The sequence below is a fragment of the Aspergillus japonicus genome (assembly GCF_003184785.1).
Source record: "Aspergillus japonicus CBS 114.51 unplaced genomic scaffold BO86scaffold_21, whole genome shotgun sequence".
Classification (NCBI taxonomy): Eukaryota; Fungi; Ascomycota; class Eurotiomycetes; order Eurotiales; family Aspergillaceae; genus Aspergillus; species Aspergillus japonicus.
This window is the reverse complement of record NW_020291658.1, coordinates 239,772-254,416: the sequence shown is the minus strand read 5'-3', so window position 1 is coordinate 254,416 and position 14,645 is coordinate 239,772. Positions and strand designations below refer to the sequence as shown.

General features: G+C 53.3%; 5 protein-coding genes across 5 annotated transcripts; 3 read left to right on the top strand and 2 right to left on the bottom strand.

The window, feature by feature from the left end:
- Positions 1 to 895: 895 nt before the first annotated feature.
- BO86DRAFT_399204 (actin-binding ADF family protein) lies at positions 896 to 1,655 on the top strand (the record flags this gene model as incomplete). The annotated part of the gene is made up of 5 exons (XM_025673614.1): positions 896 to 901; positions 967 to 977; positions 1,061 to 1,321; positions 1,398 to 1,446; positions 1,515 to 1,655. The coding sequence occupies 5 exons, from the start codon at positions 896 to 898 to the stop codon at positions 1,653 to 1,655; spliced, it is 468 nt and encodes a 155-aa protein (XP_025528141.1).
- A 763-nt stretch (positions 1,656 to 2,418) lies between these two features.
- Positions 2,419 to 3,717, top strand: BO86DRAFT_388959 (cytochrome c oxidase subunit IV family protein). The gene is made up of 3 exons (XM_025672000.1): positions 2,419 to 2,912; positions 3,011 to 3,204; positions 3,321 to 3,717. Exons 1-3 carry the CDS (start codon positions 2,603 to 2,605, stop codon positions 3,408 to 3,410), a joined length of 594 nt encoding a protein of 197 aa, XP_025528140.1. The 5' UTR covers positions 2,419 to 2,602; the 3' UTR covers positions 3,411 to 3,717.
- A 1,384-nt stretch (positions 3,718 to 5,101) lies between these two features.
- Positions 5,102 to 7,779, top strand: BO86DRAFT_388958 (F1F0 ATP synthase subunit beta). Its single transcript, XM_025671999.1, has 7 exons — positions 5,102 to 5,237; positions 5,391 to 5,557; positions 5,722 to 5,807; positions 5,877 to 5,919; positions 6,057 to 6,373; positions 6,431 to 7,280; positions 7,340 to 7,779. The coding sequence occupies exons 1-7, from the start codon at positions 5,227 to 5,229 to the stop codon at positions 7,420 to 7,422; spliced, it is 1,557 nt and encodes a 518-aa protein (XP_025528139.1). The 5' UTR covers positions 5,102 to 5,226; the 3' UTR covers positions 7,423 to 7,779.
- A 283-nt stretch (positions 7,780 to 8,062) lies between these two features.
- BO86DRAFT_388956 (1,4-alpha-glucan branching enzyme GLC3) lies at positions 8,063 to 11,195 on the bottom strand. Its single transcript, XM_025671998.1, has 8 exons — positions 10,919 to 11,195; positions 10,733 to 10,857; positions 10,480 to 10,579; positions 10,305 to 10,417; positions 9,541 to 10,232; positions 9,152 to 9,487; positions 8,437 to 9,067; positions 8,063 to 8,338 (listed from the first exon to the last, which is right to left on the bottom strand). Exons 1-8 carry the CDS (start codon positions 10,950 to 10,952, stop codon positions 8,312 to 8,314), a joined length of 2,058 nt encoding a protein of 685 aa, XP_025528138.1. The 5' UTR covers positions 10,953 to 11,195; the 3' UTR covers positions 8,063 to 8,311.
- A 436-nt stretch (positions 11,196 to 11,631) lies between these two features.
- rhgB (putative extracellular rhamnogalacturonase) lies at positions 11,632 to 13,775 on the bottom strand. Its single transcript, XM_025677736.1, has 4 exons — positions 12,964 to 13,775; positions 12,872 to 12,910; positions 12,614 to 12,815; positions 11,632 to 12,548 (listed from the first exon to the last, which is right to left on the bottom strand). Exons 1-4 carry the CDS (start codon positions 13,597 to 13,599, stop codon positions 11,788 to 11,790), a joined length of 1,638 nt encoding a protein of 545 aa, XP_025528137.1. The 5' UTR covers positions 13,600 to 13,775; the 3' UTR covers positions 11,632 to 11,787.
- Positions 13,776 to 14,645: the final 870 nt, after the last annotated feature.

Genomic DNA, 14,645 nt, shown 5'->3' with positions numbered 1-14,645 from the left:
CAAGGCTGGACTGACGTGATATCACTGGGCTAGCCGGGACTAGTCCCATGGTTAGCCACCCATCAACGGCGGTTTACTCCGGTGCGAAAACAAGATTCATTTTGGCTACAGCTCCGAGAATAGAACGAGGGACTGACTGCGGTCAGTCGACTGTGGTTCGACTACCTAAGCATTATGGTTTGCTGTGAGCTCTCCATTGACAATAGATAGTGTAGGTATGAGAGAGATTTCTGGTGACTAAATGAGGAACTGGTCAGAGCTGCAGGCACGAGGCTGCAGATGATGCGCATCATGCGGGATGTTGCTGCTGCTGCTGATGGTGATGGTGGTGGTGGTGATGGCTGCCCATGCTATAATACTACAGCACTAGTCACTGGGTAGTCCACCATGGACCTCCCCTTTCCCCTAGGTAGCAACTTAACTAAGCTAGTAGGTAGAGTCACTGCCACTCCGTCATCGCCCAGCAAATTCAGGGGGAAGAGTGGAAAGGGAAAATGGCGGCTGGTGGTGCGATGGGACGAATCACGTGGCAGGACCCCCACTGCCCGCCCGCCGCCGCTGGAGCGCAAAGCACAACAACTAAATGCCCCTCTATCTCCATCTCGGCTCTCATCCCCCCCCCCATTATTACCACTATTCTTCCCTTTACAACACCCCCTCACCCTCTCTCTTCCATTATCTTCCGCCTTTCTCGAACATTACCTGAGTAGGTTGTTTCAGTGTTCGGTAAGCCGCCTTCTCAGTCCCTCCTCAGCTTGGTGCTTTATTCCTGCAGTCACCGACCGTGCTGTGACGACAGAGGACAAATAGGGGAATCTGGCCAACTGACATCGCGTGCATGCGCAGGTTATCCACTAGCCCACTCCCCATCTCAACTCTAGAACTATAATCTACCATGTCGGTAAGTACATGTGTCTCTGCGTTGGCTACGCTCCGAACTAATTTGGATTCTTCACTATCTTCTAGCTCGCATCTGGGTATGTTGATACTTTGCCCCGTCGGGAGTGGTGGGGAGCTCGGTGGTCTCCGGGACCAGGCTGACATGTCCGTGCCTCAACAGTGTTTCCATCACGGATGAGTGCATCACTGCATTCAACGACTTCCGCATGAGCGGAGGTGCCAAGGGAAGCAAGACCAAGTTCATCATCTTCAAGATCGCCGACAACAAGAAGGAAGTCGTCGTCGACGAGGCCTCCCAGGACGAGGACTACGAGGTCTTCCGCAGCAAGCTCGAAGCCGCTAAGGACAGCAACGGTCGGCCCGCTCCCCGTTACGCCGTCTATGATGTGGAATACGACCTCGGCGGTGGTGAGGGCAAGAGGTACGATGATCGCTTGCGCTCTTTGCGGGTCCCCGCCGAAGTACAGTCTTGCTAACCTTCTCTTCCCTCGAAACAGAAGCAAGATCATCTTCATCTCTTGGGTCCCCAGTGAAACCCCCACTCTCGTATGTTCTCTTTCGTGACTTATTTCTTGTGACCTTCAGAATTTCCAGTGCTGACGCTGTTTCGCTAGTGGTCCATGATCTACGCCAGCACCCGTGAAAACTTGAAGAACGCCCTCAACATCCACACCTCCATCCACGCTGACGACAAGTCCGACATTGAGTGGAAGACCGTCCTGGCCGAGGCCAGCGGTGGCAAGGCTGGCAAATAAATGACGGTGCCGGCTGGGTCCGGGCCAGGGTAAGTATGCTGGTTGTTGCATCGCAACGCATCATCTCGAATCGCGACGGAACCAGGAACGAAGCAGCTCTCTCCGAGTCTCCCTGCACAAATCTAGTTCAATATGAGATCGTTACGACCTGACCCTGCTTTGTTCTCTTTCCTATGCATAGTTACCGTATAATCCTCCAAGCGATTCTGGCACACTCTGGGGTTGACCGGCTGGGTAGGGATTCGTGCTTGTTTGTTCAGCGTTCGCGTGTACAGAATAGGTTGCTGTTGGTCGACATGGAAAAGGACTGATGCAGTGGGTATGAAGTAAATACACGGAGCTACATCCGGGTCATCAAAATTCGGAGATCGTGCTCTCTCCCTTCTCTTGCGATGGCGTTGTAGAGTTGGGAAGTAATCTTGTGGGATTCTAAGGTCGACTGACGTAGCTACCTATCCTGAGCGCGTGGAAGAGAGGTCATTCCCAGTTCCCTTCAATTCTGGCAATTCACGATGCGAAAATGTCGTTACTATAGTATTCAGTAGTTTGAACTTGCACTAGAGCGCCAAGCCAAGAAATAATCCTGATCACGGGCGACACCCCTTATCAAGATCATGGGCATCGTCTGATGTTCTTGGGGGACAAGAGGGATTCAGTCAGACGGGCAAAGGCGGACGGGCGGTCGGGACGGGTTTTGGTAATAGGCCAATGAGAGTGGTGGTAAAATGGACTAAGCTAGCCTGTCCGGATACTCGACTTTCCACCTCAAACCACAGATCATCGAACGTCGTTCTTCCCCCCCCCATCGCGACTCTTTCGTCACCCCTCCACTCCACCACCCCCAACGTCCACCATTCTCCCATATCGAGGAATCGCTCCTCTTGCTCCTGGAGAGTTGATTGCTACCATTGATTGATCGCCAGACGCCCCGTCATCTCTCGCACAACATGTTCGCTCAGTCCATCTCTCGGGCCGCTGCTCGCAGCTCGGCCATGCCCACCGCTGCCATTCGCTCCTACCGCACGGCCTCGAGCCCAATGGCTTGCCTGAACGCTCGTCCCCAGGCTGAGAAGCAGACCATTGCTTCCCAGCAGACTCGCGCCGCTTCCGAGCATGCCATCTCGAATCCCACACTCGCCGGTATCGAGAAGCGCTGGGAGGCCATGCCCCCCCAGGAGCAGGCCGACCTGTGGATGCAGCTCAGAGACCGCATGCAGGCTGACTGGCACCAGTTGACCCTCCAGGAGAAGAAGGCCGGTATGTTCTCTTAACCTGCCTGAGATGCTTTTTTTTTTGGTTGCTGGCTGGCGCAGACAGAATTTTGCTGACGGGTTCTGTTCTTCCCCACAATACAGCCTACTTCATCTCTTTCGGTAACCACGGTCCCCGCACTCTGCCCCCCAAGGGTGAGGCCTTCAGAGTCTTCGTCAAGGTCCTCCAGTACTGCTCCATTGGTGTCGGTGTCTTCTACGCCGTCCACTACTTCGCCAAGCCCCTCCCCAAGACCATGAGCAAGGAGTGGCAGGAGGCCAGCAACGAATACGCTCTCGTAAGTCCCTCAGATGCATTTTGTGGTCTTTCGTACCCTCCTCTCCTTCTCTTCCTGTGAGAGGAGGGGCCTGATGTATACGAACAATCACTAATCCGGTATTCTCCACTCAACAGCGCGAGAAGATCAACCCCATCTACGGCATCAGCTCCGAGGGTTACGAAGGCAAGGGCTTCGTCCAGAGCCCTCCTGCTGAGAAGCAATAAATTCCCGGCCAATTCCTCGGGAATCAAGGTAGAACGATTGGACGAGTGGCAAGCGACAGCGTTGGCTTGATAGATGGCTAACCCCGACTCCTGCCTGCTTCGATGCGCCCCTCTGATCAAGGCGGATGGGTGACCCTCCATCCAGCTTGGACACCTGCTCTCGCACATGTTTTGTTTGTCAAACGTCAAGCCCAAAAAGACCCCTCTGTACCTCGTACTGTGCCATAATCAATGTATCTCCTTTGTAGCCTTAGATCGGGGGGTTTTTTTTTGGTTCTCTTTTAGTTTTGGTTTTGCTGTGTGTAAGGTACAGTACCAGTGCTAGTGCCATAAGGTTGTCCAATTGCTGAAGAAATTATTTCATTTCCCCCAGGATGTGTATACTCAATACCCACGGGTGAACCAAGAACCCGATATCAGATTTTGGGGAAGACGGCTTAGCCACTTACTAGCTGGGTTGGTAGGTGCTTTGAGCTACTACTCTCTCCAGTAATGTAAAATGTGTGCGGCTCTTTTGGAAACGTCATTGTTACAACAAGACCGGTACACGTACTGAGTACTCCGTACAAGGCTAAGCGATATTTTATCGGGGAGCAGTTGAGTTTTTTTTTTTCCCCCCAGCCTCATCCAACTATCGGTCTAGGTTGCTAGGAAACTACGACGGAGCTCAATTGTCTCCCCTCATACGTGTCAATACTGAAGATTGAGCTTTCGAGACACCGCTAGACCGACGAGCCTGGGGCCAAGGGACTGAGGGAGAAAAGCCTGAGGGGGGGGATTGATTGAAAAGGAAAACCGGAATTGGAAATCACGGGAACACGTCAGATTTTTTTTCGTTGCGGTTGGCGGTTGGTCCGATACCGTCGCTTGTTTTCTGTCTGTATGAATGGATGCAATGCATGTCTGGATGTTGTCGGAGCAACCACTTGCTTCTAGGTACGTGTAGGGGAGGGTTTGGGCGTGATGGGAATGGATGGAGGTGGTATATGTAGATGACTGAACTGAGAATAGAGTACTATTTGTAAAGAAGAATCATGCTTATTGGTATTAAACATCAAGAGGTAGGAAGTATATATCCATCATTGAAAGGGCAAGTTACGAAAGAGGCGGGGGTTTCCAGTTGGTATTAGTAGTATCCGGGCTGGGCTGGTGCCAAGTCCGATCCCCCATTTTGTGTGTGCCCCGATGGGGTTGGATTGTTACTTGTTAAGTTACCCCAACAGGGCAAGGTTTGGGTTGGTTCTGGTTGCCAGGTGTGCAGCTGGACTAAGTATGTACTCGGACAGACGGGAAGAGCATTGAGCAGAGCATGAGCATGGGTGGTAGTTAGTAAGTTAGTTTAGGGTAGTGGAAAAGAGGAGAAGGAGGAAAAGGATTAGCCTGAATGGACCAGGTAACTTGAGGTACTGTACAGTCAGTACATTGTACTCGGTACCTTCTTCGTGTATAGTATACATCGGAGCTACTTTGCCCTCTCTACTGCATGCATGCAATGCATGCATGGATGCTGGATGGGAGGTAGTAGGTAAGTACCATTACCAGTCCAATACACACGGTACTGTACAACTGGCCAGAAAACACACACAACAGCGCGTTGCTCGGTACATCACGGGATCGTCGGCAAAACCGCCCCGGAAAGGCTAAGCCGGACAGACTCGGCCAAGCGTAGGATCCACCTCACCTCAACTGAACCTGACCTCCTCTCCTCTCAACCTCTTCCCTTCCCTTTTCCTCTCTTTCTCCCTCTCTTTTCCCTTCCCCCCATCCTCCCCTTTGACCTCCCTCTATACCCATTTCGCTCTTCAACACCATCATCATGTTCAAGAGGTATACTACTCCAGACCCCCAATCCATATACCCCAAGCTTCAACCTTCCCCCCCCATCCCCCACTATTACTTTCCTTTTTCATATTGTTGTTCATCCTTCCATTGATCAAAGAACTTTGAATGAACTAACCTTGGCTTGTTCTTCTTCCTCAGCGGTCTTGCCCGGACCTTCGGGAGGGCTGCTTTTGCTCGGCCTACCCCCGTTGCCCGTCGCGCTTTCCAGCCCAAGACCAACGGTCTTCCCTCCCTTGCCCGTCTGGCCAGCACTGAGGCTGCCTCTATTGGCAAGATTCACCAGGTCATCGGTGCCGTCGTTGACGGTATGTTCAACTTTGCTCCCTGCCTTCCCGCCTGCCGAAAGAAAAAAAAAAAAACCCTGCCGGCGGCTACGCGAAAATCTTTTCCGACCGCGATACCATCCCCAATTCCATCAAAAACGACTCAATGGCCATCAAGGATTACAATATCTGACTCTCGACTACAGTTAAGTTCGACGGCGAGAAGCTCCCCGCCATTCTCAACGCCATTGAGACCGAGAACAACGGCCAGAAGCTCGTGCTTGAGGTTGCTGTATGTCCACCACCACTACCTTTCAGCTCGACATTACATCAAAGCTTGGATAGCTAACCCCAGCATTAGCAACACTTGGGTGAGAATGTCGTTCGTACTATTGCCATGGACGGTAAGCTTCACCTACTTTGCACCAGCCACCATGGAGAGATCTCGACACTCGGCCTCCTCCTTCGTGGTTATCCCTTCCAATGCGTGGTCTCGGTGTCAACATCTGTCGTGCTGGTTCCCTAACGCGTCTGTTTCCAGGTACCGAGGGTCTGACCCGTGGTGCTGCCGCCCGTGACACTGGTGCTCCCATCACCATCCCCGTCGGCCCTGGCACTCTCGGCCGTATCGTCAACGTCACTGGTGACCCCATTGACGAGCGTGGTCCCATCAAGGCCGACAAGTTCCGTCCCATCCACACTGAGGCCCCTGCCTTCACTGAGCAGTCCACCACTGCCGAGATTCTCGTCACTGGTATCAAGGTCGTCGATCTCCTTGCCCCCTACGCCCGTGGTGGTAAGATTGGTCTCTTCGGTGGTGCCGGTGTCGGTAAGACCGTCTTCATCCAGGAGTTGATCGTAAGTCATTGTCTGGCCTTGAATCTCGCCAGTAACGGGGACTAATTCACTTTGCAGAACAACATCGCCAAGGCCCACGGTGGTTACTCCGTCTTCACCGGTGTCGGTGAGCGTACTCGTGAGGGTAACGATCTGTACCACGAAATGCAGGAGACCGGTGTCATCCAGCTCGAGGGTGAATCCAAGGTCGCCCTTGTGTTCGGTCAGATGAACGAGCCCCCAGGTGCCCGTGCCCGTGTCGCCCTTACCGGTCTGACCATCGCCGAGTACTTCCGTGACGAGGAGGGTCAGGATGTGCTGCTCTTCATTGACAACATTTTCCGTTTCACCCAGGCCGGTTCTGAGGTGTCTGCCCTTCTGGGTCGTATCCCCTCTGCCGTCGGTTACCAGCCCACTCTGGCCGTCGACATGGGTGGTATGCAGGAGCGTATTACCACCACCACCAAGGGTTCCATTACCTCCGTCCAGGCCGTCTACGTGCCCGCTGACGATTTGACTGACCCTGCCCCTGCCACCACCTTCGCTCACTTGGACGCCACCACTGTCTTGTCCCGTGGTATCTCTGAGTTGGGTATCTACCCTGCCGTCGACCCTCTCGACTCCAAGTCCCGTATGCTCGACGCCCGTATTGTCGGTCAGGACCACTACGACACCGCCACCCGTGTCCAGCAGATGCTCCAGGAGTACAAGTCCCTCCAGGATATCATTGCCATTCTGGGTATGGACGAACTGTCTGAGGCTGACAAGCTTACCGTCGAGCGTGCCCGTAAGCTCCAGCGTTTCCTGTCCCAGCCCTTCACCGTCGCCCAGGTCTTCACTGGTATCGAGGGTAAGCTGGTCGACCTCAAGGACACCATCCGCAGTTTCAAGGCTATCATCAGCGGAGAGGGTGATGACCTTCCTGAGGGTAAGTTGAATCTTCGTTTCCTGTGTTTTTAGTGAGATCCTTGCTGACCTGTTTTCCAGCTGCTTTCTACATGGTTGGTGACTTCGAGTCTGCCCGTGCCAAGGGTGAGAAGATCTTGGCCGAGCTCGAGAACAAGGCCTAAATGTAATATTGTTTTTAAGCGCCCTTTTCCTTTTATGTTAGACATGGACTACCTTTCTTCCATGATCCGGTTTCCATCGATGCCTGTACAGTACTCGAATTGAGAAAAGGGAGTTATGAGAGAAAGGATTTTGATCAAGTCCAACGATTCATCAAGGAAGCAGGAGCACTTGGAGGCAATCCCTCATCCCAAAGCCGGGATGGAGACTTCCCGGCTTGTGTTACACTACGTGCTCATGTAAGTAAGTCAAAATGACCACCATCAGCCTCATACCCGCCGGGCTGAGACAATTGTACTCTTTTCTTTTGTTGGGATCATCTGTCAGCGCGTAGTTAGCATGGTAATGACATCTCTATGACGCTTACTCACTGCCACGTAGCTTGTTGTCCCGGTCTAATTCCCCATACTCTGTAATCAATGATAGATAGTCAGCACCCCAGCAGGGAGCTACTCCATCCCTTACCCCATCTTTCTAGGCGCCAGCTTTGATCCAAGTGGGGTGGGGACACTACATGCAGTTGGGAAGCCTGGGTCATGATTTCCTTGGTCTTCCCTCACCAGTCTCCAGTGCCGCTGGCCGCGGCAGCCCCCCTCTCTCCTCCCTCTCTTGTACTTAATCATCTACAATCGCAAAGTCATACTTCAGTCTATTGCATTGCTTGCTTCTTGGCTATTATATCAACACGAGTAGCTTAACATACAAAATAAACAATCGAGAACAAAGGATTTGGTTTGTCAATCGCTAGGAAATTCGATAGATAGATAGGTATCAGATCAGGAGGTGCCAGCTAGCTAGCGAGGAGGCTCAGAGGCCTTGCTGCTAGCTGCCTGCTGCTGGGGACGTTCCCTTTGGGGAGGCGTGTTGGTAGAGCAAGGACCAACTAGGCTCTTAGAGGGTCTCTTCTAGTGCGAGGACCTGTATTCAATCGGGTTTTGTTAGCATCCAGGAATACACCAGGTGGGCCTTGGGGGGGGGGGGGTTTAGGACAAAGGGAGAGGAGCTGGCAAACTCACCAAGGCGGACCGCGTGGGAATATAAACCTGCAGGTAGTTGCGGCGGCCGTTCCACTCGAAGTCGGTGGTGAAGAAGCGCGTCTCCTTGTCGTTGCGGCCGAAGCCGCCGAAGGCCTTGTCGTCGCTGTCCAGCACGATGCGGTAGGTGCCGGCCTGGTCGACGCCGACCCGGTAGTCCGTGAAGCTGTTGGTAGGGTGGAAGTTGAAGATCCAGAGGAGGCCGGCGCGCTCGAACACGAGGACCTTGTCGCCCTCGTGCTTGAGGCTGACGTATGCCTGCGGCGCGTGCAGCCAGCCGTACTTGTCCTCGGTGAGCTGCATGGCGCGGTCGAACTCGTTCAGGAACTGGTAGCGGAGCAGGTGGTCCTCGGTCAGGTTGAGTTGGCGCCGGGCGTACCAGAACGAGTTGTCGTTGCCCGCGCGGGGGAAGTCGAGCCACTCCGGGTGGCCGAATTCGTTGCCCTCGAAGTTGAGGTACCCCTCGCCACCGAGGGCGTGGGTGACCAGGCGGAGCAGCTTGTGCAGGGACATCCCGCGTTCGATGATCGGGGTCAGTTCGGTGAGGATGGACATGTGCGTGTACATCTCCTTGTCACAGAGCCACATCATGAGGGACTTGTCGCCCACGAGACTGGTTTGGAGCCAGATGCATTAGTTGAATTGTTCGAGGGAGGGGCCACCAAAAACTGTTCCAGTGGTGTAAAGGCAGACTTACGCTTGGTCGTGGCTCTCAGCATAGGCGATAGTCTTCTCGCCGTGGCGGCGGTTGGTAAGGGTGAAAGCCAGGTTGCCGATGTCCCATTGGTCATCGGACTTCTCCTTCAGGAGCTTGATGTACATGTCGGGAATGGCCATGGCGAGACGGTAGTCAAAGCCAACTCCACCCAACGAGTGAGGTAGACACAAGGCTGGCATGCCCGATACATCCTCGGCTACCGTGATGCAGTTGGGATAGATGTTGTGGAGCATCTCGTTAGCAAGAGTCAGGTACATGACACCCTCGTCGTCGACGGCGGGCCCAAAGTACTCGTGATAACCGCCAGAGAAACCACTTGTTTGAGTTAGTCCATGTATTGCGAATGGAGTGGTTGGGGGTGGACGCACGTTCCAATACCGTGATGCGTATACAGCATGCTGGTAACACCATCAAACCGGAATCCATCAAAGCCATACTCCTCCATCCAGAACCGCAGGTTACTCAAGAGGAAGCGCAGCACCTCATGGTGTCCGTAGTTGAACAGACGACTGTCCCACAGATCATGCTGACCTTTCCCTCCAGAATGGAAGTATAGGTGGTCCGTGCCGTCAAACATGTTCAGACCATCCAGCACGTTCTTGGAAGCGTGACTGTGCACCACATCCAGAAGCACCACGAGACCCAGGCTGTGCGCGGTATCGACCAGCTTTTTCAAGTCTTCCGGCGGGCCGTAGCGACTGCTTGCCGCGAAGAAGCTGTTGACCTGGTAGCCGAAGCTGGCGTAGTACGCGTGCTCCATGATGGCCATGAGTTGGATGGCATTGTAGCCCAGATACTTGATCCGAGGCAGCATGTTCGTGGTGAACTCCTTGTAGGTTGCCACCTTGGTCTCCGGGGAGGAGATCCCGACGTGCGCCTCGTAGATGCGCAGACTCTCGGGCTTGGTCGGACGTTGGTGCTTGAAGTGATACCGCTCGGCCTCGGGAGGGTTCCAGAACACCGACTCGTAGGTCGGGGATACGGTCAGATCTTGTACAACGCGCTTGATCCAGGCGGGTATACGGTAGATTCGCTCCCCACCGCGTGTGACCATCGTGATCTGCGATGCGAGACATCAGCCTTATCGTGCAATAACATCACCGGAAGGGGGAGGGTCCTGGTTCAGCCGCACCTTGATCTTACTATCATGCGGGATGGCTGGCGCGCCATCCTTCGCCGGTACTGTGACCTCCCAGACGCCAAAGTCATTCTGCTTCATCGGATTTGCCTTGATGTCCCAGTTGTCTGCCCCCCAATTGTTCAGTAAGTCGCTTCCATGAATCTCAAGGAATAGCACCTAGACGTACTGAATTCGCCGACTAATTGAGCTTCGACGGCCCCGGGCGCCCACTCCCTGTAGATGATATCCCCGTTTTCGGCGACATTGAGGCCGAATTTCTCATAGCCCTATCGGTTTTCACCCGATGGTTTTGGTCAGTGTCAGTGGAATGCGGGATGATCGGAGATGATTAGTAGAAAAAGGTAAGGTATTTTCGATCGGACCCGCGATCAGCTCGCGGGATGAGGTGTTTGATGGAGAAAATAAAATCAAGTAAGTACCCTGCTGAACTTCTCCAAGCCACCCTCGTGGTCATTGATCGTTTTGACCCAATGCTCAACAAACTCGAATCTACGTTTGAGAGCGTCGCGGTGCGGCTCGAGCCATGGGTCGAGCTTGATGACACCTGAATCAGAAAGGTGAGCAACAATCAGCATGCTTCAGATTATGAAGGGAGTTTCCCTCACCAGTGCCATCTGCGGGTGCTGAATCCGATGCCATTGGAAAGGTTAGAGAGATGTGGTGATGTTTCGGATGGAGAAACCGAATGGAAGTAAAGCGAAACGAACAACGTCCAGCCCTAAGCTTGAGGAGGTTGAAAGTAGTTGGGAAAGTTTCAGTCGGATGGGAAGACAGTGATGGAAAGAAAAAGAAAAAAAGACAAGGAAGAGAGAGGGTGGGAGGGGGAGGCGAAAGAGTGTTGAGGAGGGGAGGAGGAGGAGGAGGAGGGTAGCTCCAGAGCACATGCGGGGGTGGCAGCAGCAACAGCAACAGCAGCAAACAATCTAAAGATGGTCGAGGCCAAAGCTCCTGTATAGAGCCTAGTGCGGGATTCATTCCTGCTTCGGAGTTGCGGGTGACAGTGACATCACCCCCGCTTACTGTAAGCCTGGCACTTTCCCGTCGGTCGGCAGGTAAGCTAATTTTGGTTTTGAAAAAGAAAATGACTCTGCTGTTTTTCCTTTATCAAACCTATATTGATATGCCGAAAGCAGAGATAATCCTTGATTACGTTGAGATGTGAACTGGCCCAGTGTCAAGATCCATGTCCAAGCTCAGGGGCGATAAGGTTACATCCAGGCACCGGCTGGAACCACTTCCCGCATGCAGCAGCACCAGCAGCAGCAGCAGCAGCAGCAGCACACACCAAACTGGGTCGCAAGACAATTCAATTGATTTTTTATGCTAGATGTTATATTATACTAAGTAGGACAGGCTTGCTGAGTCACTTGACTACTGCAGATTCTCCCTCCCCGTCAACTTTTTCGGGACAATTGCTGTGCAACCAGGCTGCTAACCTCATTTCATAGCAGAAGTTGGAAATCGATCTAACATCCTAAGCGTTGCAGCCACCCACATCCTCCTCCTGAGACTGGCCCCATCCCTGTCCCTGCTGCCATTGACCCCCCTGGTGGTGCTTGCTAGAGGAGCTGGACGAGCTGGGGGCACTGGTAATCTGTTCTTGAGCGCTGCTCACAGCGGTGGTGGCAACAAACTCAGCAGCACTGGTGGCCGCAACGTACTCCGAGGTGGAGGACGAAGAAGACTTCACAACGCTGGTAGCCGAGCTGGTAGCCGAGCTAGTAGCACGAGCTGCGCTGGTCGCAGGGGTACCGTGGCTAGCGCCAGAAGAGGACAAGGACATCAGGGCGCTGTAGGGAGTAGCGCCAGGGTAGAAGGAAGTGGGGATGGTAGGGATAGGAATAGAAAGGGTGGTGTCGAAGGCCGCAGTCAGATCGCCGGCCATCGTGGTCGCGGAGTAGCCCGAGGGAGCGGAGCTCACAGTGGTGGTGGAAGCGGAATAGGCGGCGTGGTCGTCACTGTCCTTCAGACAGAATCCAGATCCATAGGCGCTCTGGCAGGAGTACCACTGCACGCTGCCCTTCTCAGTCCACATCGCGAAATCCTCAATGGTGATGTCGTAGCAAGGAGCACCGGTAGGGCAGATCATCTTGATGGGTCCACGGGTCAGACCGTATTCCTCAGTACCCTTCCAGTTCTTGATCGTGAAGTTGCTCATCTGGATACCGTCGCCCTCCACAGTGCTCATACTGGCCCACGCACTGTCGATATCGAGGGAGTAGGCGTTACCGTGCCCTGATTAGTGAAATTATGGTTAGCACTCGTCTTCGTAGTCAGGGAGGTAGCGTCGGGATGTATACCAATGAAGTTCTCAAGGACAACGTTCTCAATGAATCCACTTCCACCATTGCTCTTGATCAACATCATGTTGTTCGAGTTCCAGGTGTAGATGTTACGGTAGGTGATATCGGTGACGTTGGTATCGGTTCCGAAGGAGCCCATACCGCAGCCACCACTCCAGTTGCAGTAGATGTTCTCGACCAGGATGTTGTGTGCCGGGCTCTGCGGGTCTCGTCAGGATTTTCATCTTTGATATGATCTAAGGCATGGGGTCATACCTTGACCGTAACGCACTCATCCTTGTTCGTCACTTCGATCTATGTGACGCTGTTAGCCTCGGTCAGTTTGCAAAACTGGACGATATGCTCACATCGTGGATCCAGATGTTGTCACTCCACACGTCAATGCCATCAAGACCACCGTGGTTGCCACCACGAATGGCCATGTTGTAGACTTCACCATTGGTGCAAGTATCGATTGAGAAGTGGAAAGCAGGCGAATCGACCAGAATGATATCGTGAACCGAGAAATCCGTAGTATCCCACACGCGCAGCAGGCGTGGGCCGGAGTAGTTGTCATCCTTGTGTAGCTCGTAGCCCAGACCCTGGATGGCACCCTTAGAGTTGCTGCTGAAGAGCTCAAAGTCGCTGGTGTGCTCGATCATGATCATGTTTCCCCCCTCCGTGCTGTCACGGTAGATGGTACCGTCCAGCTGCAAGGCCCAGGCTGAACCTCCGGCCAATTTGACCCAGGTGGACATCGCATAGTCACCCTCGGGGATGTAAACCAAGCCGCCCGTCTTGCAGTCGGCAAAGGCAGAGGCCAAGGGAGTGCCCAGATCGGTGGATTTGTCCGCCTTGGCTCCGTAATCGAGAACATTACAGGTTTTGGTGGCAGCCTTAGTACTGGCCGAGGTCAAAGGTCCAACAGAGCCGCTCAACTGCGCAGCAGCGAGCAGGGGCGCCAGGCCCACGGCGGCAAAAAGAGAGAGTTTGTCGACAAGCATGGTGCCGTGCCGATTTGGCGATAGAAAAGCGAAAAGGAACGAAAGAAACAAAAAATGACACAGAAAAGAGTGTGGTAGAGACGTCTGTCAAAGAGTGTACATGAAAAGAAAGGAAAGTTGAGAGGATGTATCACCGAGTCCACGTCAGCGAGCCTTTGCCTCCCTCTTTATATCAGAAAGCATTCCACCGTCGCGGCCATTTGCCGACAGCGGCTTGCCGTTTGAGCTAACCGCCTTGCAGCCGCTAACAATTCTTCTTGGAAGTCTTGAACCGCGTGGAGAGTGGAAACCAAGGAGCAGGAGACATCTCGGTCGTCGTTAGTCGATAGACTACTCCCCCATTGATCGAGTAATGCTATTCTTGACAGCACACAACGGGGCAGCTTGCCCAACTAGGCAAAACCTGGACCAACTTAAAACCATCAGCGTCGGCCATATACTTGGTGCGATGGAGTTCACGGAGCCACTATGGAGGACCAGGTCCTGGATTTGGAGTATGGCGAGCAGGCTCTGGACCCTGACTCAAATAGATTAAATCCCCCCTGATGGGCGCGGGTTGACGTCGGGTAAATCAGCATGGCTTGAGCTTCAGATTGTCTTCAGATAAGGAGTTCAAAGCACCGTGTTCTCCTAGTTTCGGACATATCGAACGGATCGAACGTATTTATTTGTGATGTACATTGAAGAAGTTATAACAAGATGGAGCAAGAGTAGTAGTGGTAGTGAAACGATGAGTTGCGCATGGAAGGGGGAAAAGGCAAGTTGCTAGTTAGTAGTCGCCGAAGCCGGGAAGAATCGCAGTGGCCGATGGATGGATGGGCCCGCTCACCTGAAACACCAGAGCCATTTAGCCCTACCCCAACAACAACTTGCAAAATCCACACCCATTCCTCTGATGGTCATTGGAGGTCATTGGAGGCTGGACATTGCTCAGGGGCCGAACTGCTCGTCAGAACTTACTCTCCTGATCACTGATCACTATGCAGGATCGCGGAGGATGGATAATTCGTGTCTGTTCCGTGGTCCATCATTCTGTTCCGGGTCAA

What these genes read in the sequence shown, in the direction of transcription:
- rhgB (XM_025677736.1), bottom strand. Translation starts at nt 13,599, where the DNA reads ATGCTTGTCGACAAACTCTCTCTTTTTGCCGCCGTGGGCCTGGCGCCC. An exon ending in ACAACATCTGGATCCACGAT is followed by an intron (nt 12,911 to 12,963) that starts GTGAGCATATCG and finishes AGCGTCACATAG; the next exon opens with ATCGAAGTGACGAACAAGGA. An exon ending in TGTCCTTGAGAACTTCATTG is followed by an intron (nt 12,549 to 12,613) that starts GTATACATCCCG and finishes TTCACTAATCAG; the next exon opens with GGCACGGTAACGCCTACTCC.
- BO86DRAFT_388959 (XM_025672000.1), top strand. Translation starts at nt 2,603, where the DNA reads ATGTTCGCTCAGTCCATCTCTCGGGCCGCTGCTCGCAGCTCGGCCATG. An exon ending in CCTCCAGGAGAAGAAGGCCG is followed by an intron (nt 2,913 to 3,010) that starts GTATGTTCTCTT and finishes CCCACAATACAG; the next exon opens with CCTACTTCATCTCTTTCGGT. An exon ending in CCAGCAACGAATACGCTCTC is followed by an intron (nt 3,205 to 3,320) that starts GTAAGTCCCTCA and finishes TCCACTCAACAG; the next exon opens with CGCGAGAAGATCAACCCCAT.
- BO86DRAFT_388958 (XM_025671999.1), top strand. An exon ending in AGCTCGTGCTTGAGGTTGCT is followed by an intron (nt 5,808 to 5,876) that starts GTATGTCCACCA and finishes CCCCAGCATTAG; the next exon opens with CAACACTTGGGTGAGAATGT. An exon ending in TCGTACTATTGCCATGGACG is followed by an intron (nt 5,920 to 6,056) that starts GTAAGCTTCACC and finishes GTCTGTTTCCAG; the next exon opens with GTACCGAGGGTCTGACCCGT.
- BO86DRAFT_388956 (XM_025671998.1), bottom strand. Translation starts at nt 10,952, where the DNA reads ATGGCATCGGATTCAGCACCCGCAGATGGCACTG. An exon ending in ACGCATCACGGTATTGGAAC is followed by an intron (nt 9,488 to 9,540) that starts GTGCGTCCACCC and finishes AACTCAAACAAG; the next exon opens with TGGTTTCTCTGGCGGTTATC. An exon ending in GCTGAGAGCCACGACCAAGC is followed by an intron (nt 9,068 to 9,151) that starts GTAAGTCTGCCT and finishes GCTCCAAACCAG; the next exon opens with TCTCGTGGGCGACAAGTCCC.